General features: G+C 44.8%; 1 protein-coding gene across 1 annotated transcript; it reads right to left on the reverse strand.

Annotated features, from left to right (window-relative positions):
* Positions 1 to 1,068: 1,068 nt before the first annotated feature.
* Positions 1,069 to 26,775, reverse strand: SUSD2 (sushi domain containing 2; the record flags this gene model as incomplete). The annotated part of the gene is given in 16 exon segments (XM_037401489.1): positions 1,069 to 1,992; positions 1,995 to 2,044; positions 4,597 to 4,687; positions 9,824 to 10,006; positions 10,460 to 10,732; positions 11,812 to 12,060; positions 13,777 to 13,932; positions 15,448 to 15,591; positions 17,734 to 18,002; positions 18,610 to 18,695; positions 19,788 to 19,989; positions 21,519 to 21,693; positions 21,922 to 22,089; positions 22,584 to 22,735; positions 24,083 to 24,287; positions 26,547 to 26,775. Coding segments are annotated over 16 exon segments (2,694 nt in total), but the record flags the coding sequence as incomplete, so codon positions are not given.
* Between the last annotated feature and the right edge of the window lie 693 nt (positions 26,776 to 27,468).

A 27,468-nucleotide genomic window follows, 5' to 3' on the forward strand; every position in this document is an offset into this window, starting at 1 on the left:
ATTGGAGTTCTAATTCGTTCCATATATTCCCTTCCCAGCCTGAGCTGCTGGCATCGAGTGCTGCTGGCATTCCCTTACAAGTCATTGTGCCTGCACGCAGCACTTCCCTGCGGTACATGCTGCCCAACAGCGCACCAGGCATTGCTACTTTGTGGTTTAATGACCCACAAAACTCCCCTCTCCCAGGACTGGGACCCCACTGCGTTACCCATTCACTCTGTTTTGATTCCATTTTATCTGGCTTTCTCTTCCTTAAAGACACGAGAGCAGAGGCAGCTTCGAGATTTTTAACACTGTATGGATAACAAAGTTCACAAAAACAACCTTCTGTACCTCCAAAAGGCCAGGTCAGTCCCAGCATCCCTAAGCAAAATGACCATCACTCATTCTGCTGCCCACTTTCTCCACTAATCAGTTGCACAGACAGTTGATACATGTGTATACAGCAGTTGCACTTATACATATATATATATATAAAATTATTTTTTTTAATGTTAGCACACTGGCAATGGACAGCCAGTTTGTTGCCAATGATCGTTCTCCAGTCTTCTTTCACAATGCTTTTTTTTTTTTTTTCAAGATTTTTTTCTTTCTGTTGTACAGAATTGTTTGTATTTCAACTTACAGCATTCAAGATCGCTCGTTCTCATTTTCTAATTTTCTGCTTGTGGTTTGTGGTCTCTGTTTACAAACAACAGCAACGGCACCAGAAACAGCAGCTAATAAATAATGAATAATATTATACTTCATAATACATGGTCTGAGGCTTTACTTTCAATTTGACTTTTTTTCCATTATAATGTAAAATCTGTAGTTTCACTCATTTAGTTTTTCCTTACATTTGGTCGTTTGTCCTTGCTTTTTGAAACCAGCATGATTTTCCAGTAGTTTATGAATTAGAGACCTTAGAAAACCAGACCAAACAACCTACAAAAGTCAGTAATTATTTCACTATCAAAGAGGGCCGCACAATACAGAACTGATTTCACCAACCCTTTGGTATTTAGGCAAAAGCAAATGGTAATATTTTTTTTGGTAAAAGGACTCTGTACAAGGTAGTGGTTCAGAAATCACTTTTTAATGAAGATAATGAAACACGCTATAATACAGCTAGGCATTAAAAAAGGAACAGTATGCATGTTGTGGTTATTCAAGGAAAACACAAAAAAGCAAATTTTGCAAAACACTTCCAGTGCAAGTAACAGATTTTTTTTGTCTTGAAGGTGAACTCTAACTGGACAGCTACATAAAGATGGATTAAAAAAATCATTATAAATTAATCTGGAAGGAAAGGTTTAATTTTCTAAGTCTTACCCTCCCTTCCCCCCAGTTGTGTTCTTTTAAATTTAGGTCAGAACTGAAATAAAAATGTCTGCATTCAGAGACTTGCCAAAATGTAAGAATGCAATGTTTAAATATCTTCACTATCTCTCCTTCCCTACTAAAAAACCCTCAACAATCTGCAAATTCAGCCCAACTTGCCAGCGGTCCATCTGACTGTGCATCCACTTCCACATCTCGCAAATCAGCCTTACACGTCCCCAGAGAAGGCAAGCGTTTTGCTGATGGTGGCGAGCACAGAAGGCTGGGATTCTTTTCATTTTACCAGCTTTCAAGTGAAAAAAAAAAGAAAAGCACAGAGTAATCATGAACTCTTTTTGATTTTGCCAGAACTCTGGTCCTGCTGGCAGAGATGTGACTGTTAGAAGAAACTAATACCCATAACTTTGAGGCTGATGTTTGCAGCAGCGTTACTCCTTGCTCGTGACAGGCAGTGGGCTGAGCCTGCCGTGATACCATCCCAGGAAACTGGTTAGCATTTCCCATAGAATTCAACACTCATTATATTGAAAGCAGAAATCAAATGATAGCATGCTATACGAAACCATTGTTTGTGTTTGGAAAGTCTATCTTGGTTGCTGTGGACGGTTTAATCCTCTGCTATGCTTTTTCTGTATTTCATTAAAAACTCCTCTGGAATTTCATTGTTTCTTGTTCAGATCCAACTGGAACCTCTGAAACGAGTTTCTGGTTGCCTTTGTGTCTTTGGGAGAAAAGGTAAATAAAAAGGTTAAAACAAAACCCCCAAAAGGCTAGAACTGGTAATTGGGTAATTATGCAAAGGTAATTACCATAAAGTCATTGCTTGGATCAAGGCGAGAACATTGGCTCAGGTGGCCTAGCAATGTTGCGCCCATTTTTAAAGTACCAGTTCCAGTGCATACCTCCTCCAAAGAACAATATCCCTCCCTGGTCATACACCACTGGAAATTCAAAAATTACTAAAAGTAGTGACTGGAGGATATGTAGCACTCCTTCTATTGGAGCAACATTTGGAATTAGGGAACACCAAAGGTTTGCTGCCATCCCTGTGCAGCAATCCATTGCTGTTCTCCGGTACAATGGTTTAAATTATAGGAGCAAAAGGAGAAACTGGGCAAATGTCACTGGTTTGAAAATGCTGATAATGGGGGGTCTGAAAGAAGGTTGGGGTTTGGGTACAAAAAAGACAGAGGAAAAAAGTCTGAGTGAGCAGGGAACTCAGGATTCGGTGGTAAATTCTGGCCCTTATGTTGGCTTTTTTTTTTTCCCCTAAGAGAAACATATCACCAAAATATTAATAGATACATTTGTGACTGCTTAGCAACCCTCACAACTAACAGAGGGGAAAGCATAAATGAATTTACTGAGCACCTTGGTATTTTGATTTCCTGCAATTTTTATTCTAAAGACCATGATCCCCCTCCTCCCTCAGTCTCTGCTCATAGAATCGTGTGATTGCCTGAGAAATTCAGCTTTTTCACTTTTAGGAGTGAAAGGTGGCTGGGGAAACCCTGAAAATACAGCCCCTACCTCTTCTTCTGTTTGTTTATTGAAGGAGAAAGAAATCTACGAGCATATAGCATTCAACAATTAGGATTTTTGTGCATTTCTATTGACCTTGCTGCTTTTTAAGATACTTCACGCTGTCTTACTATACCAGCGAGCAGCTCCTTCGCTGGGTGATGGGCAGAGCTGGGGGCAGAGGCAGTGGTTCCTGAAGCCCTGCAGTGTGTAGGACTGCTTCTGTCCCTTCTGATACGAAACGCGACTTGTCAGAGTCACATTTACCCTGGGATCCAGAAGAATATACAGTAGATGGCAGACTTTCATGATTCAATAATTATCTAATAAGCCTTCTCTAGTTAAAATTTACCTGTTCGGCATTTGTAACTGCTGCAGAAGGGACTGCATCCTCCACTGCTGCCCAGACATATGGGCCCGCTGAGTGCTATGGACTTTATTACTCACTCAAATTATTTTCATGAATTACAAGCTTTTGGTAGCGCATGAAAATTACCTACCGATTTGCAAAATACACAAGAGTTTAGAAGGGTTGATGGCTTCATTCTATTTTTTTAATTAATTTTTGATATACAATGAGTTTAGAGAAGCAGTTCCGTAAGCTGCTCCCAGGCGTGAGAAGCCTATGCAGCTGTAGTGTTTCAAACCAGTTGGGTTTATATATGTGGGGATCTGGTGTGTGTAAAACTTGGCAAATACAGCAGGTGTCCTTTGTCTGTCATTTTTATGTATGCAAAAAACATTAATTGCTGCAGTTATCTACCCTGTGTTGAGTATCCTTTTTTTTTTTTTTTAACAGGGAAGGAAGAAATAGTGTTTTGGGTACTAGTGTTCTCTGTGAATCGTAGAAAACAACACTTATATGATTTAAAGGGAAGGCGCAAATTTAGCAGCATCTCTGGCCCTCTGATAGACACAGTTAATTGATGATTGAGTTCAGAATCAATGGGCTGTATTTTCAGTGATGGACATGGCTATCATACTGGATTCTGTTTCAAGAGTCTCTGCAGTGAGGAACCTGCTAGAAAGGCACAGAGCCAAAAATATTTTTTTTAAGTGTCTTGTTAGCACTGGCTAACAGAATGAATTATACGCAGAATATATGAATCATAACAACCTTTTAAAACAAAGGACTAAAACTTAAAAGAAGTAATATACTAGCCACATAACATTTTGTGGAGATTTCTTTTAAAAAATTGGTTGTTTATTTACAGTTACTTTATTTCCATGTAGTAGAAAGGTTCCTAGAATGGGGAGCAAACTGATATAGCTTTAAAATTCCATTCACCTCTTTGGTACAAGAGTCATATAAGCATTCTCTGGGCAAATTCATGCATGCCTAGAAGTGGGAATACGTTCAAAGGTAAGTGGAAAGTTATGGTATCATGCAATGCATTCCTTAGATGATACATCAGCTTTACCTATTGCTATCAAAGGCACACCTGTTCTGAAGCAAACACTTCTGATCAGGTAGCCTTATCACTCAACATATAAATTATTTTGACCAAGAAGTCCTGTTCCTTCTCAATCAATTAATCAATCATGTTTGTGTCCTGCTAATACAATTCCAACTTTGCTTCATAGTCTTCCAGCAGGATACAAGGACTATCCAGACTTGATGTTTTTCATAAAAGATAATAGCAGGAAAATATGTCTGATTTCTTTGTCATTGAGCAAAATGATTAAAAAGGTCATAACACTTGCTGTTTCTATAGCAGGTTCATTTCTGTTTTCAGTTCCACGGAGTCTTACCTCTCCTTTCTACATAAGACAGTCAGACGTGCCAGGACTCCAAGACCAACTATTCCAAATACACAGCCAAGAAGAATTACTTGATTGATATCTGAAAAACAGAGACCGACCACAAAAAAACCCCAAAAAACAAAAAAAAAAAAAACCCAAACAACCAAACATAAACAACAGGGAAGACATTGATACATTTCTTCATATCTGTTCAAATGTAGTCAGACATGACAATTTCTGAAAGTGCACATATAGTGTTAACTTTACAGTTCTTTGTGGAACAAGCTGGTACAGAGTAGGAAGTCATGTAATTCCTACATTTGACAGGGCAGGTGGCTGCAAAAGCTGTTCTAACACAAAGGAAGGATAGCTAGTGGTTAATATATGGTCAACACCATGAATGTACAGTATTTATGTGGAACTGCCAATCCCAACAACTGACAGTTTTTCAATCCTTTTTCCATACGGTTTGATTGCTTTAAAAATCACCCCTATTTTGCCATTAAAATTTTGAAGCTGCCTCTGCTGCTTGATGCTCTGTGTGAAAGAGAGCAAAAGTTACTGTTCTGGTGTGGGTACAGTGAACTGCATCAGACAGGGTGAACGCGCTAAAAGTGTCAATTTAATTCTGTGACTGCGTGATAAGGACATGATGAAAGAAAGAAAGAAACCAGATATGAAATAATTTTTGAATAACAGATCTCCTCTTCTCATCTTATTCTGCTAGGGAGCTGCAGGTCACCGGTTCCACCCCTTTCCTGCTGATGCAGCACAGTGCTAGCAGGACACTGCATGGCTGCGGTCTGCCGAGTGACCAGAACCCACCACTGGCCTCGGTAGTTTGGCCCAGTGGTGAATTGCCTCTATCGTGAAATCTTTGTATTTAATTTATAATCTCAGGTTATATTTCTTGATTTTAATATGTTTTGCAGCCAGGCTCCTGGAAACAATAGACAGACAACAATTCCATAATAAGGCAACCTAATGTTTTTTGGCATCCTCATCTGAAAAAAAAGCGCAAAAGACTAACGATATTTCTAACAACTTTCCAAAAAGAACTGTATTTACCCAGAGCCTGAACCTGGAAAATGAAACCTAAAAGTGAGAAAGGAGGGGAGGGGAAAAAAACACCAAAAAAACCCAAACGAAAGACAGACAAAACCAAATTGCACTTAGCACCACCAAATTATTGTCTGTCACAAATAGGCTACATCTACAACTATTGCTAAGATTTTATAATTTTTAGCTGCATTTTACTTCTGATTTTACTAGATTCTCCTTTTTGCTTTTGCTGGATGGTTTCTTTTTTCTTCTTCTGTGTGATATTCTGTGAAGGGAGGTTGCTGTGGTACTGGCAAGACTTGCAGTGGGATTGTAATTAGAAGCATAGCAAAATAATTATTAGCAGAGGATTTCCATGGAAACTTTAATTCAAGGAAGCAAAACTCAAAAGCAACAATATGCAGGCCCAACAGCATAATTTGTATTTGAAATTTCAACTACAGAAATGGATTTTGCAAAATAACTGGTGTTCAATTTTCTTGTTTCCGCCTCTCTTCCTATGCAGTTTTCCTAGTCCTCATGCCTTTAACTGTTCCAGCTTTTGAAAAACAGAAGCATATAGCAATTAAAAAACTTTGGTGATTGCATTTGAGCTTGATTTTGATGTGCCACAAAACGGCAGCAAGTAACGGGCACAGCACCGTAAAGAAGTACCCCTGGAAGCTGAGGATCGCCGAGGGCTGGGCCCTGTGCTCCTGACCAGCATGAAAGAAATCATTTGAAAAAGCGTGTTTTAATAGTTCATGCTGGAAGTAAAAATGTGACCACTAATCACAGTGGCTAGGTCAGTGGTCACCCACTCAGGCGCCCAGAAATTTGGAAGTGCCGTCCATTAATTTTGCCTGCATTTTCCTGGCGTGGGGAAGGCCACCCGCCACCGGGCTGGGTAAGACGGGCACTGGTGGAACAGCAGCGTGTTGCTGCGTAAAGCGGAAAACTGAGGCAAAGTGACCTCAGTGACAATGGTTTGACAGCACGAAGACCTTTCCTGTACTTATGCTGAATTCAGAATCAACGCAACTAAAACTGGCACTGGATTCCAACCATGGCTTAGACCAGAGGCCGAAATGTGGAAAGCAAGTAGGAGCTACCAATGCTATAAAAACACTCAAGGTTTTAGACGTGAGAGGAACTTTGGGCTGTTTTGCCTGTCTTCTCTGGAGACACTTGGACCTGTCAATAAAATAACGTTCTCAGACACAGACTGATATCCAGCAGCATATCTCATGATGCTAAAGGAGGAACAAGGCTAGGAATGAATGCCATTATTAGGGCAAAGCAGTAAAAAAAAAATATTAATGAAGAACTGTGTATGCAATTGGTGTTTTACATTGTCTCTCAGTTGTCACTGTTGTCAGTACCCTGCTGCGACAGGCAGCATTGCCATACTCCAGCCTCCTGAGGCTGATCAGAATCATAATTTTTGGCTCACATTAAAAATGAGCCCCAACCGCAAATATCAAATAGTAAGGAAGGTCTTTGTTACAATCAGATCAATAAAATTATTTCACACCTTGTGGGTCTTTGTCATCTGTCAGGAAACCATGTGCTAGAAAACATTGCGGGTTTTGTTTGCTTCTCTGTAAAGCTGCGGCACGTCTCCATCATTCTGAAAGTAGTCAGTCCCTGCGTATCTTCCAGCTCCTTCCCTCGGATCTCTCCGGGCTGGCTGTTTGCCCCCCTTTCTCTAGTGTAAATGTCAGCATCCGGTTTGCTTATTGAGACTGACTGGCTCCTGTCCAGTATGTGTGCGGTTGATGGCAGCAATGGAAAAATGTTCTTAGCTTTCAGCTTGGCAAAACTGTTTGCCACTGACTTTTTAAGATCTGGCCTTACTCTGTAAAGATTTCGTTCCGACAGACGATCTATTATTACTGTGAACTATGAAGCGTGCTAAATTATCTGCTAGACTGCTGAATCTCTCCTATTTTCAACAGTTAACTAAAGTACTCCATATGCACTGGCCTGTCATATTAAACAGAAATGTTTTGGGATACCTCTCCTTTCACTCTTTCAAAAATAGCATCACTACTGCGATTGGCCCCTGTGAGCACCATCACTTGCGTATTGATTACACGCAATGGCTGGTCGAAGAAAATGTTCCATAAACGTTCACTGATCTATCTAAAACTAAACGAAATTCCCCATTTTCTATGTGCAAAGGTTCAATAATCATTTTTTATGCTGAAGTCCACAGGCTGCTGCCCACATTCACTAAGGTTCATCTCACAAATACCACTAAACGTGCAGAACCGCGACGGACATGCACACCGACGGGTGCACGGCTGCCGAGGCTGGTGCAATGTGTCAGCCGGCCAAGAATTCACCGCTGGGGTGTTGTGCACTTTCCACATTTGTTTGGGGCAAGCCCCGAATGGAGAATCTGTTGATATGAGTTATTTGATGAGTGCTTTCGGGAACAATTGACTCAGCGTTAGAAGTGCTTCAACATGCCGTGTGGCCGTGCCTGGCCCTGGCGCTTTGAAACATTGCCATCTTGCGGGCGTTTGCAGCGTACGTGGCGTGTGAACAAAACTAAGTTGAAGCTGTTAGAAAATATTGGGCAGTTTCCTGTAAATTTTTGAGACAGCCTACTACAGTAAACTGCTACTACATCCAACTACAGTCCCAGGCTAATTGATCTTATAATAGCACTGACGAAAAAGGGGTAATAGATTTGTGTTATTTATACCAAATACTATTACATCACTCACAGCAATTTTACTGCTGCAGAATACTACTGTTCTGAGATAACATCATCCTTTAAAACAAAAGAGTGGAAGACTTGCGGAAGCGCAGGCTGTGTCTGCTCCCGAATCACAGGACGGCTGAGCTGGGAGGTCTCGTCCAACTCTCCCGCGCCAGCTGGGCCACCCAGAGCCGGCTGCCCAGCACCGTGTCCCGACACCTTTGGAGCATCCCCAGGGAAGGAGACTCTGCAGCCTCTCTGGGCAACCAGTGCCACTGCTCACAGTAAAAAGGTGTTGTTTGGGGTTCAGAGGGAACCTGCTGTCTCAGTTTGTGGCCATTGCCCTGGGCACCACTGGGAAGAGCCTGGCTCCTGTCCTCTGCACCCTCCCTTCAGGTACTTGTACATAAGATCTGCTCATACGCCCCCCCCACAGCCCCAGCCTTCTCTTCTCCAGCCTGAACCGTCCCAGCTCCCTCAGCCTTTCCTCGCAGGGCAGACGCACCAGTCCCCCATCACCTGCGTGGCCTGAGCTGGACTCCCTCCAGCATGTCCACGTCCCTCTTGTGCTGAGGAAGGCAGTGCTGGACACAGTACTGCCAGCGTGCCCTCAGCGGTGCTGAGCAGAGGGGAAGGACCACCACCCTCCGCCTGCCGGCAATACTTTGCCTCATGCAGCCTGGACACCACAAACCCTCTTTGCTGCAAGGGCATGTTGCTGGCTCGTGTTCAACTAGGTGCAAAGTCTTCTGCACAGTTTCTCTTAAGGCACTCATTTTATAATGTGTGATTTTATAACCCTCTGATGGCTCAGGCTGGATATACATTTGCTCCAGTTAGTTGCAAAGAGTTAAAACTGTATTAACGATGGCAGAATGAAGGATGACAATACATGCTTGGGGGTTGTACCATCATTTATACTTGAAAAACAGCTCAAATGATGGGAATACTAAGGGATTTCAGTAATCTGCAGTTCTCTGTGTGTATGCGTGTATGCTTAGATTACGTATTTCTAAAGCTGCTAAAAGAATATTACATATACTTAAGAAAATTACATGAAAATAATGCTGTAAATTAGGATTCTTTTTGTAGCCTTTGTATTTTTGCGTTAGGAATCATTTTTAGCTAAGTAGTACACTTTCCTGTTTTTCTAAGACTGAGTTTGAAAGTTGTTCCAAGTCACCCACTCAAGAAGCGTGCCTACCCATTCCTTTCAGCCAAACCTAGGGAAAGGGAAGCATGTAGCCCTAAACCCTTAGAAAGAGTAGATATATGAAATTAAAAAAAATCCCAAACCACCATAAACCACCTGTTACTTAGATCTGGATATTAGTCTTTCCAGAAACCCAGGGATCTCATTGCCCAATGTCTTCCTAAGTAAGAGAAGTTGTTTTTATCAAGGGCCATCATTGTATACTGAGATTGCCTTGTTTGTAATCATGATTTTTTGAATGTCGATTTGTAACACTTAAAAAGCAAACAGACCTGTTTGCAGGACACAGCTGGGGGTGTCTCCAGACCAGGTCCCTGTCACTTGGCAAATTCTTTCCTTTGGCCCAGTGAGTTCATAGCCCTGGTCGCAGATGAAACTGATGGTTGAGCCCAGCAGGTATTTAGTTCCGTTCTTCCGTCCGTTGGCTGGATGATCCAGCCAGCCACAAGAGATCACTAGTGAAAGAGACATGTCTGGTTAATGCACTTTGGATTTGGACCAGCAAATCTCCATCACAATGATTCAATTCAACAACAATTCAAATGGCATTTTAGTGGCAACTCATGGGAAGACAAAGATTTTTAGGTTAACTGAAAGACAATACTTTCTGATTTTTTTTAATTCCTCATTTTTAGGTTTGAGGAAGATGGGTGAAGGCATAGAAAAGATAGAAAGATAAGGGTTCTACACAGTGGGCTAGTAGTAGAAGAAATGGAAAGAAATTTATTTTCTGTGTGCCTACGTATCCTACCAGTGCAGATTTTTCCTAGTACAAGGACAATTCCTCCTGAGAAGAGTGTTTACAGGTGCATGAACCCACAATTGAGCAAAGCCTCCTTGAACAGTGTTAACTAGATGCCCTGTAGAAAGAACGGCAGGGATGGATGCTTTGTGGAATGTTGTATCACCTGGCTTTAGATTTTCTACCCGCAGCTTGTGACTTTGATGAGCTAGTCTTGTGGAACTTCCCACTTGAAGGCTTCTTGTTGTTAGGACATCGAATCTGCAGAAGGGGTCAGAGCCACAGACCAGGACCATCTCCTTCACCAGGGGATCGGCAGGGTCTTCATAAGGAAAGAACACGGGCAGAAAGGAAGCATTGTGCTTTTCCCCATAAAAGAAATTGTTCAGTAGGAACTCCGTGTCGTAAGTAAAGAGAGAAGTTCCATTTTCAACAGCCCCTTGGGAGACAGAGGAAGAAAAAGAGAGAGATTCAGATGTAATATTGCCTACAAAGCTCCACCATCTTCTGCTACTAATCCAAGCACTTATTGATGTAAATGTAGCTAGAACTGGAAGAGAACTACTAAGCCCTACAGCTTCCTTCTGGCTCAAGATTATTTTCCTTTTCACAAGCGGCCTAGTGTTTGATGAATTACCTAAAATTAGATCCAAATAATTGTGTAGCTATGATTTCACACAAATATGGTTTCAGATGCCTGATGGTGAAATGATGACAGTGAAGTACCTCAGACAGAGCTAGCTAAACCAGATTACAAGCAACACAAATCCTGATCCTCCATGTCTCTACATTTGTCATGTCTGTGGCCCTGCTTTTTGTTTTCACTCTGCTAAATCAGAAACTCCCTGCAAGTAGGAGCAGTGAGACTTTTCAGTATGGTCTGAACCCTGGAGTACAGCTACACTGTGCTCGATACAGAGACCGACTGGTAGCCAGAGGGTATTTTGCATCATGTTTCTGGCCCGTCTCCTAACCTGATGTCAGCAGGAATGCTGACCAGTCCAGCGCTGCAGGCTAGATACAGCAGCCGAATCATTCTCATTAAATGAAAGCAGATATTCTTTTACACACACCCCCACCCCTCTTTTTTAAAGGGACAATTATTAAATTGCCATTTCATAAATGATTTTTAAAATTGTCAGCATGGTACTGGATGGAAACATTGCTAATATTCTGGAAAAAGACAGCTGACCTTGTCTATCGCTATACTTCTGTAACACTTCAGTCTGGCGATGCTGTGTTAAGCTGGCTATAGTAGATGGAATTCTCAAAGTGCAAACTGTGAAATATGAGCTCTGACTCTTGAAGGAACAAAGTGCAGGATGCTCCATCACGCTTCTGCCTTCAATCATTTGGCTAGGTATGTTACCCACATGGGTAGAGGGCATACTTCTCTTACTCCCTTCTCTTCCCCCTAGTATAGGCTGCTTAGCACAGACTTCATTTGCTAGTCTGTAAACCACAAGCTGTTTTGAATTTGCAAAGAAAAAGTAATAACGGACCAGTGGAATGACTTACAGTTTGCTCCAAACTCAAACAGCTCCTGGGGATTTGCATGAGCTGACAAGGTGGTTTTATTCTTGAAGGTATACTCATCCTCTGTGTGGCCATTCATCACCCCAAACAGACCCTGAGTGTGATTCATAAACTTCTCTGGGAGCAAAACTGTCACGGTCAGAAATCCTCCGCTTCCCCTTATTTCCACTCCAGACCCAGAAGAGAACATCACTGTGATGTTCTGGTCAGGTGTAGAATGGAGGAAGAGACCTGTAACGACAAGAGGAGGAGAACAAAGCAGACAATCATCCACCACGAGCAGGTTGGTGTGTCATCAGCGTTAACCGTGTCCCAAAAAGCTTTTCCTCCCTCCCACGCTAGGCTGTGTTCTGGGAAGCACGTGAAGGGAGGTCCCGCCTTCGCACCTACAGCTGTGGTAAGAGGGCTGCTGCAGAGTAGCAGCAAAAAAAGCTCCACAGCTGGTACCAGCTGCAGTGTCTTCTGCCAGCATCCGGAGCAGCAGCCTTAGGGTATGAGATGGGAGCTGGAAGCACCACTCTCAGTGCTCACAGGTTTCCTCTGCTTCTTGGCTGCCTTGTAAACACCTCCCTAATACGGCTGCTCCTCCCAGCCCCATCACTGTCCTTTCATATTATTTTTTTTCCTTCCTGCATCTCTCTGCTCCTGCAGCTCCTTGTCGACGTGGCCTTCCCCCTTCCTTCTGCTCTTCATTATATTTCCCGGCCATTTGAGGAATACTAATTGCCAGCCACAGAAAACTTCCTCTGCTGAACACGAGGCTTACTGTTAAAATTCCAGTGATGTTTAGAGTATCCGTCAAATTATTATAAAGGCTAATCAAATGATCACACCCCTGGAAGAAAAAAAGACAACTTTTCATAGCCTTTTCAGCAGAAGAATAGAGAAATAACAACTGACAAACTCAGAGAGCTCCTGGTAGGTGAATGTGAAATTCAGTTATATTTTAGTCTATATTTTGGTTATATTTCACTATATTTCACTTTGCTTGGTCGGTTTCATTGCATTAGGAGCAGTAAGCTGAAAGCAGAATGTGGAGTAAAGTTTTTCATTCCATTTCACCCTCCATGGATGGGATGAGAGGGAAAACCATTGCTCTACAAGCCCCTGAAAGAGGACACAGAAGACGTGGGCATTGAAGCCATCTCTTAAGACACTTCGCTGTCATTGCCAGGATCGCGTGCCATCCCTTCACGATCCTCTTACACCCCAGAAAGTTCAGGCAAGCACCAGGTGCTGGTACAGGTTGTCATTTATGTTGTGGACATTCTGGGAGAGGAGCATGTGCCGCAGTCCAGCCGACTGGCAGATCAGATGCCTCTGCCTCCTCCTGGGGACAGCAGAGGTGCTGCCAGCTCCAGCTGGGCACCCGCCAAGCCATCGAGAAGCAGGAAGGTTGCAGGTTCTGGGAGCCATGACCCCCTGCTGCACCTCTCTGTGGGAGCACAGACGGCAGGCACAGCGTGCTTCTCTGCAGCACCGTGATCCGTGGCTGTTTGGAAGGAGATGTGTAGCCCGTACTCCTGCTGGCTGTACTCCTGCCCATACGGTAGCTGCAATCAGTCTCACAGGCCAGAGAAATCCGTGCACTGGGCTCGTATGAACACAGGGCGAGGTAGGCAAACGGGGTGGAAGCCCATTCTTCCCCATGCTCTCTGTTTTATTTCTTTCACCGAGGCCCACGCCAGCTGCGCATTGCCACGATTCTGCCTCAATTGGGCAGCAACTGAAGAAAGTAATGTAATAATAAAATCAAGTGAAATGACCTGGGACATTGCCTGTCCTTCGTTTTACTCCTTACATCATAATTTCTGGAGTGACCTGCAGCCTGTTTAGCAGAAGGACACTGAAAAGAGCACTGATATGCACACATGTGGAGATATTTTTAACTGTTCATGGGCTCCATCAGAATAAAAAAAGCTTACAAGGCTGATATTTGTAACTAACCTTTCAGGTCCATCCAACTTTGCTCAGAGAAGCTGATGATCTTCTGGTTCAACAGGACCTCCAGAGTTAAATCCTGTGCGTAGCGTACCTCAATCACGTCTGAGTTGTTCTCCCGCATGGCCACCGCAGACAAGCCTGTCACCTGAGCCCCAGATCCTTCCAAATAAAAAACAACCCCCCAAAATACCCAACGTGATATAAAGGAAATATGGAGGGTTATAATGATACAGGTGGGGAAAAAAACCCAACCCCAGACCAACTCAGATATTTCCTAAAAATAATTAAATATGATTATTTATATTGGAGGAAATTGCTAAGCATGTAAGTCACATAAAACCCACAGTATAAGTCTCTTACCAGTATGGTATATTGAAAGCAGACTGTTTAATGCTAAAAAAGTCTGGAAATTCTAAGTTACTGATCCCAATGGCTGTGGCTAAGCTGTAAGACCAGCTGATCTCCTTGCACATTCAGTCCTGTGAGTAAGGCCGGGGAAAATGAAAGGTAATTGCAGAGAGGGCATGACAGAAAAAGGAAACAGAGTGAACAAAAGTTTAAGAAACTAATTTTTGGAATGAACTACTCAGTGACACATGCCACTCCTACCACAAACACAGTAAAATCTATCAAGAGCAAAATATTTCCATGAAAATCTCCATCCTATGCAATGCGGTGTTCAGTGTGAGCATTCACGTCTATATGGGTCCTGAAACACATGGACAACTTTTAGTCCATTCTTATAATTCTACCAGAGTACCAAATCCTCAAAGCACACCCTGAGGCCAGACGCAGTATTCTTTCCTGAGGCAAGCCTGCTGGTTTATGCCCCATAAAATAGCACTAGATACAGGAAAAGCACGAACAAAAGTATCTGACGTAAGACTTTTCAGGGTGTCATGAGAAGCATGATCCCAGTCTGCTGTGTCATACTCTATTTCCCCCCATTTTAAAATGCAGGTGTATGACAGCCTCCTTACAGGCTGGTTTGCAATCTGCCCATCCAAATAATGTAGGCCACTGGTGTCTCCAGAGAGTTTCTTCTGCCCCAAGCCAAAAGACCAGGACAATCAAGTCCCTAGAAGAAAAAAAAATGTTCCCCTCAACCAACTTCTCACCAGATGTTCTGTACTTTCCTGCTGGCTTGAGGTGCTCAGAAAGAATTTTTTCCCCATCCAAAGTTTTTCTCAGCTCCTTCTGGGACATTTTTGCTCAGTCAACACATGCATGCATATACACCTAACACAAAAAGAAAATAAAGCAGGGCACACACTTACCTGCTTTCTATTAATTTTCAGCTACACCACTATGAAAATGCATCAGCCGCGGGCTGTGCCTGTTGGCTGATTCCTAGAACTGACCTTACGCTTCCTTACAGGTGGGAACAGGCATGGAGAGAAATGAGAATTGTCTTCTTGAGCTCTTAAACACAACAGAAAACCTTACTCTTGCCTTTGTCATAGCCAATAAAACTAGCAAATAGTCTTTGATTAGGAAGTTACCTTTTTCCTGACCATTTAGTCTGCCTTCTGATTGGCTTCAAAATGTTAACCTTTCACAAACGGCCGAGAAAGGACAAGACCAGAAGAGAGAGGAGGAACGCTGCAAAGTGCAGATCAAGCAACCTCAGAAGCGATTTATTTGCCATCACTGCTTCCTCCCTTAGCAGCTCACCATTGGGCAGGCGTGCCTGCTCTGTCCTCCCCTGCACTCTTAGGGACGTGAGGTCAGACTCCACCAACGTGTATTCTCCTTGGCCTTTGAAGGTGAAGTTCAGACCATCAAATGTGAAGAAGTGAGGATCCCCCAAAGCAGATGCTGTTTTTAAAAGCAAAAAGAGAAATAAGACCAAACAAAGACTACAACCCATTACTCTTCTTCTTAGGCTCACAAGAAAAAAAGAATTCATCGTGGTGATCCGAAGAATGGCCTTTTAACAAAGGGAAAAACGCAAGGCTGATCTGTGGTAAATGTCACATGAAGAACGGCCATGACAGCCTTGCAGAGCAGTGTGGGAACAGTGAGGAATGGCCTTCCCGTCACTCTCCTCGGCATTGGCCAGCGCTTGGGGCTGCCCTGCCGCAGGGTTATTTATTTATTATTAAATGCAGGCTGTTAGGGGCAGCAGTGCTCACCCGGCAGACCCGCTACCAGGGCCCTCACCGGCAGGCCCCAGGCCTGATGTGCAGGCGTGCAATGTATGGAAGGTTCTGGACACCGACACAGCAGCAGCTCACCAGGGCACTTCCACATGCAGCTGAAGTGACAGTCAGGGAAATGGGATGGGGCTTTGAAGTCTCTCCTGGCCAGAACAAAGACTGAGGGCAGCAGTCCTCAGCCCCAGAGCCCCCCTGGGCTTCAGTAGCTATCTGTCCTGGTTTCAGCTGGGACAGAGTTCATTCTCTTTTCAGTAGCTGGTGCACGCTGGCAGCTTTGGTTGCTGCTGGGAGTGTTTACAGTCATTCAAGGACTTTTCAGTTTCTCAGGCCCTGCCAGCGGGAAGGCTGGAAGGGCACGGGGAGCTGGGAGGGGACACAGCCGGGACAGCTGACCCCAACTGGCCAAAGGGATATCCATACCATATGGCATCGTGCTCAGCATATAAAGCTGGGGGAAGAAGAAGGAAGGGGAGGGACGTTATGGCATTTGCCTTCCCAAGGCACCGTTGCAGCCTGATGCCTACGACGTCTGTAACCAAGCATGATGCAGCATAAGAACATTTGAGAATCTTTTTACAAGACCACATGCTTTACATCCCTCATTGACGTGTCTTTGCTTCCAAGAGGCATGTTGTAGTCTTTCTTTCCCGTAGTGGAACTGTCAGTGCCCTGAGCGCTCACAGGCCCTAACTGCACTGAGCAGTCTCACACCAGCGTCTCCATCTCCTACACAGCCCTGGCCGTGCCTGGCTGTGAGCCCTGACCTGCACACAGACCCATGACTGACCTTCTGGCTTCTCGTTGGGCATGCCCTGTCACTACAGACGTGCCTGACAATCACAGGGCTGTGTCTCACCCTGGTTACCATCACTGGACCAGATCTTTGACCTTGTCCAGCAGACTGACTTCTCAGCTTTCCTTTGGACCTGCCTGGTCACCACAAACTCATCTGGAGATCTGGACTCTCAACTGACTGCTGCTGCCATCACCATGTCCACTCTGCTCACCTCGTTTGGGACTGGGGGACTGGGCCACGGGCTGCCCAGGACCTTGTCCTTCCAACCTTGTTATCACACTTGGCTCCCAGCTCCCTATTCCTTTGTTGCTTCCAGATAGGAAAATTTAGTAGGGGAAATCTGGGAAGACTTCCACTCCCTGCTATTGCTAGTCCTGGGAGAGCCTCATGTTGTGCCACATCACGTCCTAGCTACCTCCTTCAGTGCCTTCTGCAGTTTTCTGCTTTTTGCCTGAAGCAAACTGCTGCTTCTTTGCACCTTTCTTTGTGGGAGGCCACAATCCTGCTGGACACCTCAACACCCCAGCAGCACAGAAGGCAGCAAGACATGCAGCAGCAAGAGATATGGCAAGACCTGAGGAGCACTTAAAAGCAAGGGGCAGGGACAATAGACACACTTGTAGACGTCAAAACCTCCACATTTGATATCAGTGGCATTTTTCTGCACGACAACTTTTCTAGTACTGCCAAGCTGTCATTAATCATCCTCAACCATCTTCTTTCTGAGAAAGTGCCCACTGACCATAAGAAGTCACGGACATTGCCTACTAAACGGTAGCTATTTAGGTTCCAGGCGTTAATGAGATACTCCAACAGCAGAAAATCTTGCAGGACAATTAAAAAACACATCTAGATTTTGCCACTGATAGATCGATAGACACCTTCCATGGAAATTTGCCACCGGGTGTTGTACCCTCACCATTGTCAACCGACACACACACACACACACAAACACTCTAAAAGCCAACACAGCCGGACTCTGTAAGGGAGTTCTGAAGTCCTTACCAGCGTGAGGCGGGCGGTACGTCTTGCAGTCGCTGGAAGGACGCCTCTTCATATAGAAGTGACAATTGTCAGACCACAGGCAGCAGTAGTAGAAGCTGATGACATCGTAAAGCCAGTGAGAAAAGCCAGGTATCCGTGGCGGCTGCAGGAACGGCGGCGAACCCCAGTCGTGGCCCCGGTCGGGCGTGCTGCCGCCGATGGAGTCACGCGTGAGGATCTGGGCCCCCGCAGAGTCGTAGCAGCACTGCTGTCCTGCCCCGAACTGCCGGCTGGCGGAGGGAAGCAGGGGAGAGGGGTCACCCTTCAGCTCTGCAAAGTCCGCTCCTATTCAGAGGTCACCTAAATTGCCTTTTTATGGCCATAACTAAATGTTTTCGTGGCCAAGCTCTATGTGATGTCCAGAGAGAATACCTCCCAGCCAGACTTCTCGCCCCCCGTTCACATAAACGAGATCGGATTAGGGATAGGGCCATAGGGTGGGAGGGGGGGTTAACCAAGGTGGTAAGGACGTTCTGTAGGCATTAGAGCCACACAAACACTCTTTAAAATTGTTCCAATAGAAAGAGTGCAAAGAATAACTTGCTGGACTTAAGTAGACCAGTACAGGAGGGGTTTAATCAAGCCTAATCAAATCTCTTTCAGATATTGGTGCTTGTTTAGGTATCCTAAGGTTTAGCCCAGTGCAATTAATTGTTTATTAAATCTAAGGCCTTAACTTCATCTCAGCAATGAGGGCCAACACATCAATAAGAGGGAAATTATGGTTGCTGCGAACCTGACAGCTGAGTCTCTGCAACTTCCATGACACCATGACACTGCCACCTCTCAGGTGGAACGAGTCATAAAAAATATGCAGTTTTAAAAAATGGACTTTACCTGGCTTGAATGGCTCTTACACAATGCACAGCACCTGGGTGGTAAGTACACACACTCCCCTTTTCAATGTCACAGCCATAATCCGTCTGAAAAAGACCGACATTCACACTTAATGGGGTCCTTGCCCCACCAGCCTTTCCATCGTTGGGTCCCTTCCCCACCCTCTGTCCCCGCTGTGTGTGTGAAGTCCAAGCGAGCTGGTTGTGGCCATGTGTTGAGAAGCATGGAGCGATAGGAAAACCAGTGAATTTAATACCGAGGTGACTGGAGCAACACGTGAGCCTGACCCGAGTGTTCTGCAGTCTGTTACAACAGACCTTGAAGAGCAGATGCTGCTGGATGGGGAGGTCAGCCGTAAGTATGCAACAAACATGTCATGCCAGACCACGCTTAACTTCTGCCCTATATTCTTAGACAGAGGCAGGGCAGTAGTTGTAAATTATTTTTTTTCTTCACGTGCTTCTAACTGTATAATGTAAAATATACATCATGTTTGGAGCTTCATAACCAGGAAATCAATCAAGGAAATAGTAATCAAAATTACTTTTTTTTTTTTTTAAATACATGTAAACGCACTGCCACCATTTGGTATTGTGAATAGGAGAGAAGTTACCCTGTCTGGTCCTCAAAGCAGCACTGTAAGTGAAAGTGTGCACTAAATGGCAATGGCTTTCTCAGCTTTTGTCAGATCTCGTTAACAGTGAAGCTGAGGAGGAGGGAGGAAGCAGGAGGCAGGACATCACGGATCACAGCTGTGGACTTGAGCTCTGAAGCACAAGGCAGAAGGGTTTGCAGCGAATTATGACATACCAGGCAGAAATGTGGCCTGCTTCTTCTGGCATGGGATACTGCCTGCGCACACCGACTGCCACCCAGCGGGATGCTCCCACCTCCACAGGCTCGCTGCCCTCCCCAAGTACCTTCTCTCTACCACTGAACTACTGTCTAAAGTGATTTTGAAGGCGATTTCCATCTGCTGCCCTACAGGCACTTCTTTCACTCATCCTGCCTGGATGAGCTGTATCTGCCTCTGCCATTTGACATACCACTTGTGCAAACTGAAATATAATTTCATTTCCCTGTCATGACTTCTAAAGAGGGAACAGGGGTGTGTAGGGAGTGTGGCTAAGCTTCTGCTTGGGACTGTGACAAGCCAGAGGGATGGAATAATAACTTACATGGAACCTGCCAGTGTCAGCTCTTGCCTGTGCCAAGGTGCAAGGGCAATCTGCAATTTCTTCTATGAAGTTTGGAAGCTTTTCCTCCTTTCTGTCCCATTCTATACATTTTGCAGTTGCCCATGCATTTGGGTCATTTCTGAAGTCTTTCCCAAGGTGCCAAGCCAATGCATGCTCTGAGCTCCAGACTGACGGAATGTTGCTTGAAAAAAAAAAAAAAAGAGCCATAAAATAGATCTGATAGCTGAACAAGCACTGTTTTGACAATAACTCTGTGTCTTAATCACTAACTATAATTACAAAGAATCTTTCAACTTGCAAGTTGTTCTTTCACTACAAAGGCCACTGCTTTCTTTTTCCTGCAAAAAGTTAGAGCAAGTAAATATTTTCCTAACTTAGAAGGTGATGTAACAGCATGCAGCAAGGATGCAATAATCAGAATATATTTTAGCATTTGTGATTCTGGCTTACATGGATCTTTTCAGAAACAGGTTTTCTATTCATGCCTGTTCACCTCATAGTTCCATTTAGGCCAGAGTGAAGAACATCTGGAATCTCTAACAGAACCTGCCCCTGTGCCCCAGGGGTATCAGGCGCGATGGCAATAGATGGGGAGAAGCCATTCAGAATCCTTAAAACATTCCAAAGCTACTCTGCTCTCCACCCATGAAAAAATATGTTACACAAAGTATAATAAAACACCCTCTAGAAAGAGAAAAGGTTACCTTTCTGTGGGTAGTGACTCCTAAATGCTAAAAAAGGTTCTGATTTATTAGTCCTATGTTCTAATGCTGAAGAGGTGGCATTTATATATTCACAGGGGCTACAGCACCTACATCAAAACCTGCAGACAAGTGGAAGAATTATGGAGGAACATCCACGCCATCTCAGAATATGTATGGAGCACTTACAGCAGTAAGTCACCAAAAATCATGGGGAAATAGACAATGGAATAAAAGGAAGTGGGCATACAGTTTGTAGGACTGCAAAGACCTGCATACAAAATAGGAAAAAAAAATGCAGAGGAAGGCTGAAGTGCAGTCACTGGCTGCAGTGACAAAAGTTCCACAATTAGGGCTTCCTCCGCAGCTGTGACAGAAGGAATCAGCAGGTCCCAGTTTGGCCAGGGTACTGGGTTTGGCTGAGGTAGAGGAATTTTCTTCACAGCATCCCATACGGTGCCATGGTTTAAATTTGTGACCAAAGGAGTGCTGATAACACACCCATGTTTTAGCTGTTGCCAAACAGTACTTGCACAGTGTCAGGATCTTCTCCCTTTCTCATGCTGCCCCCCAGGGAGTAGGACAGGGGTTGGCAAGAAGCTAGGAGGGAACAGAGCTGTGACAGCCAGCGCAAACTGGCCAAAGGCACATCCCGTGCCACAGACCATCAGCGCAAACTGGCCAAAGGCACATCCCATGCCACAGACCATCTGCGGCAGCGTTTTTCCAAAGCAGCCCTCACTGGGTGACTGGGCATCAGTCTGCTTGTGGCAGGGGTGAACCACTGCCTTTGCATCACTGCCTCCATGTCTATGCCCCTCTTTACTTAGTAAACTGTCTTTATCTCAACCCATGAATTTTTCTCCCCTCTACCCTTCCAATGCTCTCCCCACTTTTTCATGCGAAAGGGAGACTGAGTCCCGATTTTAAACATCAAAGGAGGCAGCAGCTTCGATACAGGAAGCAATAATAAGGTACCTAGAATAAATAAATGTTGTGATGTACTTGCCTCTGCCCCTCAGAATAGCTGCTGGGTGCAATTCTCAAAATTCCGAAGTCCCACGTATTGTAATTCCCTTTAGCGGGTACAGGAATGAAAGAGAATTTCCCGGTGTTGGGGATTTCTTTTGCCAAAGTGTAAAGGTATTTCCATTCGGCCAACCAGTTTTCCGAGTAACTATCACCTGTCACACAGGAAGAAAATTACATTGGACACTGGAAATGACCACAAGATGTCTCCACCCATGTGTAAATGAAGAGGAAATGCTGCCGTTATTGTCGTGAGTTATTTCTGCTTGCGGGTCCCTCCTCAGGGCCTCGGTGGAGATGTCCCCAACACCGAGCACAGCCCTGCCCAGGAGGTACCCCCGTCCGTAACTGCCTGTGTGCAGGTAGGAAAAACGTCCCTTTACCTGTTTCCTGGTATCCCCAGACTTCTATGTTGACGTGGGTTGTTGCAAGTGTCTGCTGCGTCCAGGTAAGAGTTAAGTTCCCGTCAGTGTTGGGGGTGCCATAGTACTGCCATTTTGTCTCATTTACCAACGTGCATTTTTCTGCATCCGAAACTTTGTTGTGATGTACTGCACCGCAGAACAGAAAAACAGGATTAATGACATTTCTGCTTTGCATAGCTCTGGAAAGGTGTCACTATATTATTTAAGACTTAGCAGTACTTCCCCTGTGCATGTTTACTAACAGGATGCATGATATAAAAAGCTGAAGCTGAAAGAACGCAACCCTTACTACTGTCTGTAGTCCTTAAATTATACCACCGCAATGCAGTTATTTTCCGACAGAAGTAGCTACAAAAGGGAACTGTCTTGGTCAGCCTCATTGGTAAGCAGGACCTTTAATGAGTTAATGCTGCTGCTGCTGCTCTATAGCAGCAGATCACAACTGCTGTGGAAGTTCGTCTCTCAAAACATGAATTATCACAAGGGCAGCAAGAATGACTTTTTGAGGTCAAACAGCCTGTTAAAGAAGAAGAAAAGTGATCAAGAAGGAAAAGCTTATATAACCTTGCATCCACGGAGCACGAATATAGAGAGGGATACTGTAGATTTAAGTGAGTAACCTGATAACCAAGTTCCAGAGTATGGAAACATCAGCCCATCATCTGCAGAAACGTCAAAAGGGATGAAACCAGTCTCGTACAGCAATGGGGAGATGCAGTGGGCTTTTCCATCCTTAGCAACATAGCCACTGGTTTTGATTTTCTGCTTGAACCTGTTGATGTTGAAAACACTTTTCAGTGTCACCATTGAGAGAAGGAAAATTCTGAATGTCTCAGTTGTGTTTCATTAAGCAGCCTCGTGCCATGTGTAGACCCTTCCAAGTCCCGTGGCTGTTTTGCTTGTAGCAGTGAAAATCAACTGAAAAATCCCCATGTGTACTTTGTGCTTCTTACACCGGTGCGGATTGTGCTGCGCATGGCACAAATACACAGCAATCGGCAAGCCTTAGATTTACTATTTAATTACTGGGGGAGGAGGGGCATGATAAAATAGCAACAAATAACAAAGGGACAGCCAGGAAGACAAAGGTCATGTTATAGGATGAGTAGGATTACAGGGTGGCTGACACCGACCGTGACACGCAGGCAAAGCAAATTTCTGGGTTTGTGGGGTTTTTTGCCTGTAAGCCCAGTGAATGCAACACAGGTAATTTCATGCTGTTCTAGAATTTCTGTTGCAGAGATTAACTCAGAAATCATTTCTCGTTATTTAACCATCTGCTCCCAGTTAGGGCTCTTGCCCAGTGTGCTACAGTATAACCCACCCGTGACTCTTCAGGGTGGATGTATGACGACTGCATCATTACCCCAGGTACCGTTGGGAGCTGCAGCCTGCCAGCAAGGTGTGCCTTTGCTGGGCTGCACTGACGGCTGTACTGGCTACACTAACGCAACTGTGCATGTAACTCAAAAGTACACAGTTGTGTTCTACAGTATGAATGCCTAGGTCAAAGGTTTTCCCGATGAAGAACTAAAAACCTTTTCAGGTACTGCTATCTAGATGGGAAGGCCTCCAGAATCTCACTCAGGACCTTCTGTGGAAAGAATGTCAGGGCATGGGGGTCAGTAAAATTCAGTGTACTGTCTGTATTGCATGTGTGACACATGTACACGCTTAGGATCCACAGCTTTGTCTTACAGGAAAAAGATAAGCCGTCCTACCTACATTTCTTTCTCATTGCTTTCTCATTCAGATTAAGAAGTGAATACTTCTTTTTCACAAAATGCTAAAAAAATATTGACAACAAAAAGTCCCAAGAGGAAGCTCTTTTAGAAGTCACTGTTTTGCTATGTTAAGGGATGAACTAGCAGGGTCATGATCATATTGCACAGTAACTTGACCTAAATTAAATGATCCCGTGCAGAAACACGGACAATGCGCACCTTTGGGGGTGAGGGTCAGCAGAACCTTTGCGTGTTTCAGGATTCTGACAACTTTACAAAGCAAGTTTTCAGTCCAGTATAGCCTAGTCTTGTTTTGTGGCAATTACCTATTGTCAGAAAGTGGGATTAGAAAGGTTCACCTCCCTTTGGCAGAGGAATACAAAACCATGGCCCACCTGCACGTTATCACAGAAGAGGCATTAAAAGCTGTATTTTCAATTGAGAAGTCTTTGCCTCCCATCAGAGATCCTGAGTATGGAGAAATCTGAAGGCAAAATTCTTTATAATCAGGACAGCAAACCCCCAAGGACTGGCACGTTGCTTGGCAAGAACAGGTACCAAGGAGCTCCCCACATCGGTATGCGCAAGAGTCTTGAGCTCCTGGTTAAAGGAAGGAAAAAAAATAGTTATTGAACCCTTATAGATGTTCTCTGAAGCAGAAGTACATCACCTAAAGCACTACTGTAAACAAAGCAGGCTGGTTATGTTAGTTTAGGAATGTATTGGGGTGAAAGCTACATATTAAGGTTGCTTCATTTTGAACAGAAAAATACACTTATTTACCCCCCAGCCAGGACATGGTTTCACCTACTCCATGGGTATTTTTACATCTGATAGAAATATAAACCTCCAGAGCAGCCCCTTGGTGAGTATTTATTTCTGAGAGTGGGTCTTCAGCAACCCAGAATGCGGTCCCGTCACTGGCAATCCTACACAGGAGTCAGCGACAGTGGAAAGCCAGTGCTCTTGGATGAACGGAAAGCTAACATTAGCTCCAACGTGAGATTATGAAAAGCTACTGAGGCACCTTACTTTTGTGCATTTTATTTGAGTCTAACCTTGGCAAGGTAGCTGCTGAGATGAGTAGGCTCACAGGGAGATGGCTAGGCTCTTGGCCGAGGTCTTGCTGGACAGACCATGAGTAACTGCTGGACATGACGTGAAAAATGGCTCAGCCCAAATAGAAGAGTGAGAAGGTGACACGTTGCAGTAACATTGCAAGGAGCAGCTCGGTTTCACAAACAGTTAAGAGAGAGTTAAGTGAGATGACCAAGCGAGGACCTTTGGGGGAATGGAATCTTGCCAGGGCAATGCTCCCTGGGGCACTATATCCATAACACCATGCCATGCTGAGGTGACCTAGGTAAGTATCAGAAATTCTAAATTTGGACATGGATGTAGCAAAATTAGGACCAATCATGAAAAAGTAATTAGGGGAGGGTTGCTTATTTGGGAGGACACAAGCAAAAAGAAAAGAGGGGTCAAGGTGGATGGTGACGAACAAGGATGGGGAGGTGGGGAGAAGGGAACACAACAGGAGCCATCACACGTGAACAGGCTGCTGGTCAGCCCGTTTCTCTGACCAAGCCCTGCACCTAACCACCACAGCCATACTGCAAAATCCTGTTGCTGTTCCCTGTATTGCCTCGTGTTCTCCGGGCTGTGTGCGTGCACATGTTGCAGTCATAAGGGAACTTCAGGAGGAACTAGCCAGTCTGTAGGAGACCCACGCTTGGAAAGACCCAGGGTCTGAGCTGGAGACTGCGTAGGGGGCCCTGGATCTGGGCTTAGTTGACAGGCAGATTTAAAGCCTACACTAGCATGCAAGGTACCTGTGGGTGTGGGGGTCTGTGATTCTGGAGGGAAAGGGTGTGCTTGTGTTTTTGCTAGCGACCTTCCATCATGAACAGCTGGAGAGGAGAAGAGCCGGGTGGTACGCAGGGTCACGGAAGTGCTGCCCGTGTTTATTTGGCTGCGCGTGGAAGCGCTGCTCGGCGTCAGCACGTGCGGCTGGCGGGGTGGGTGCCCTATCTGCGTATCTGCCTCCGTGTTGGCCGGGCCACCAACAGGAGCAGGAGTGTCCACATCTGCGGGACTGGGTTGGGAGGAATTTCCTGAGGCTGTGCGTACGGCAGCTCTGAGCTAGGGGACTGGGAGCTACCCACCAGCCACTGGGTTTACCAGCTCCTCAACAGCCGTTAACAATGTGTGGACCAGGCTAGGAGAGAAGAAAGAATTTGCAATTTAGAGTCACCCCTCACGGGGCTGAAGAGCAATCGCCTGCAGCTCCAGGTATGTCAGCTTCTGTCAAAGCCAGGGGGAAACGGCACCGAGCGTTGTTTTGTGTGCAGGGGGGATGACGACAGGGAGGGCTGTTCGTTTTTTTTGGTAGGATGGAGAGGTCAAGGAAAGGAAAAGGTAGTAAAAGCTGTTTTTCTCTCTCTGCTGGCCTTCCTCCTTTATCCTGGGATAATACGTGTGGGTGTGTGGCAGGAAAGAACAGGAACGGCAGCGAGTCAGAAATAAAAGTCAGCTGTCATTCTATACCAGAAAACTTGCCTGTGATGGAGGCAGAAATGCTTGTTCAATATGGGGAGTTAGAAAGTTCTTCTGTGTCTTTAAATATATTTACTGCATTCTCCAGGTTGGTTGTTTACTTACAGGAGAGATCCACTGTCCCACTGGAAATTACAGAGGAAGGGGCTGCAAATGAGTCGGTGCCATACGAGCCACCCCGTGTGGCTTTGCTTTAGCTTGTGAAAATCGTACCAGTGCATGCTTCCCAAGGTGCATGCTCTGAAGTTCAGAAATCAAAAAACTTTGCAGGTAAGAGCAGCAAAATTTCTGAAAGTCACTCACCTGCATTCCAAAGAGCAATGAGGGTGAAGAGAGTGAAGAAAGCAACATCTATGCCAAGGAATTTCATATTTAGTCCAGCTGATGCAGGATGGCCGGCTGTGATAGCCTTTGTGCCTGCTTGGGGAAAGCTCTTTATAGAAACACGTGTCCGGAAATAAACAAGATGCTCAGTGTTCAAAGGTTTGTTGTAAATTACTGAAGCAAAACGAATTGAAGGGGATGCTCCTTTTCAGAGGTCACCTCCAATTCAGGAAACGACGGAGGGGGTGGGGGAGGTAGCCGGTAGAACTACACATTATTATAATAGTTAGGCTTTTCTGAAATGGAAGGAGATGTGTGCCATTTTTACAAGCATTTCTGCTCCAAAGTTCAAGACCACAGGGTCACTGTCACAAGGTGTATGTTTTAATTTTATTGGAGAAACTAAACCCAGTTATCAGTAAGAGGAACGATAAAGAGCAGATGCTGACAGTACAGTTTTGTTTCAGAGATAACGAGACATTAAGAAGGCATGTTTACTGCACACTGTGTGCTGGCATGAGGGTTGTAAATGAGAAGTAAAAAGATGTTCTGAGGAAGGTGTAACTGCACACAGTAGCACGGTGTGGGAGCAACGAAAGGGACTGCAGAAGCCTTCCAGCAGAAGCACGAGGATATTCTGGCAAGGAAGGGGAGCAGAGCTGAGGTGGTAGCAGCTATGGTGTAACTACCTGTTTCAACAGCACAGCAGGATTTTATGATGGACGGGTTTTAGGGGATGTGGAAAGAATGCAAGGCACACTCCACCGATCCGGTGTGTAGTATATCAGTGCATAAGATAAGAACTTCCTTGCACTTGATTATAGCTGGGTAGAAGAATGAAGGTCAGTGTGGAGTCCAGAATAATGACACAGGAGTTTTGGGAAGCAAGGCTATTCAGACC

The sequence above is a fragment of the Falco rusticolus genome, chromosome 1 (assembly GCF_015220075.1).
Source record: "Falco rusticolus isolate bFalRus1 chromosome 1, bFalRus1.pri, whole genome shotgun sequence".
In the NCBI taxonomy this organism is placed as follows: Eukaryota; Metazoa; Chordata; class Aves; order Falconiformes; family Falconidae; genus Falco; species Falco rusticolus.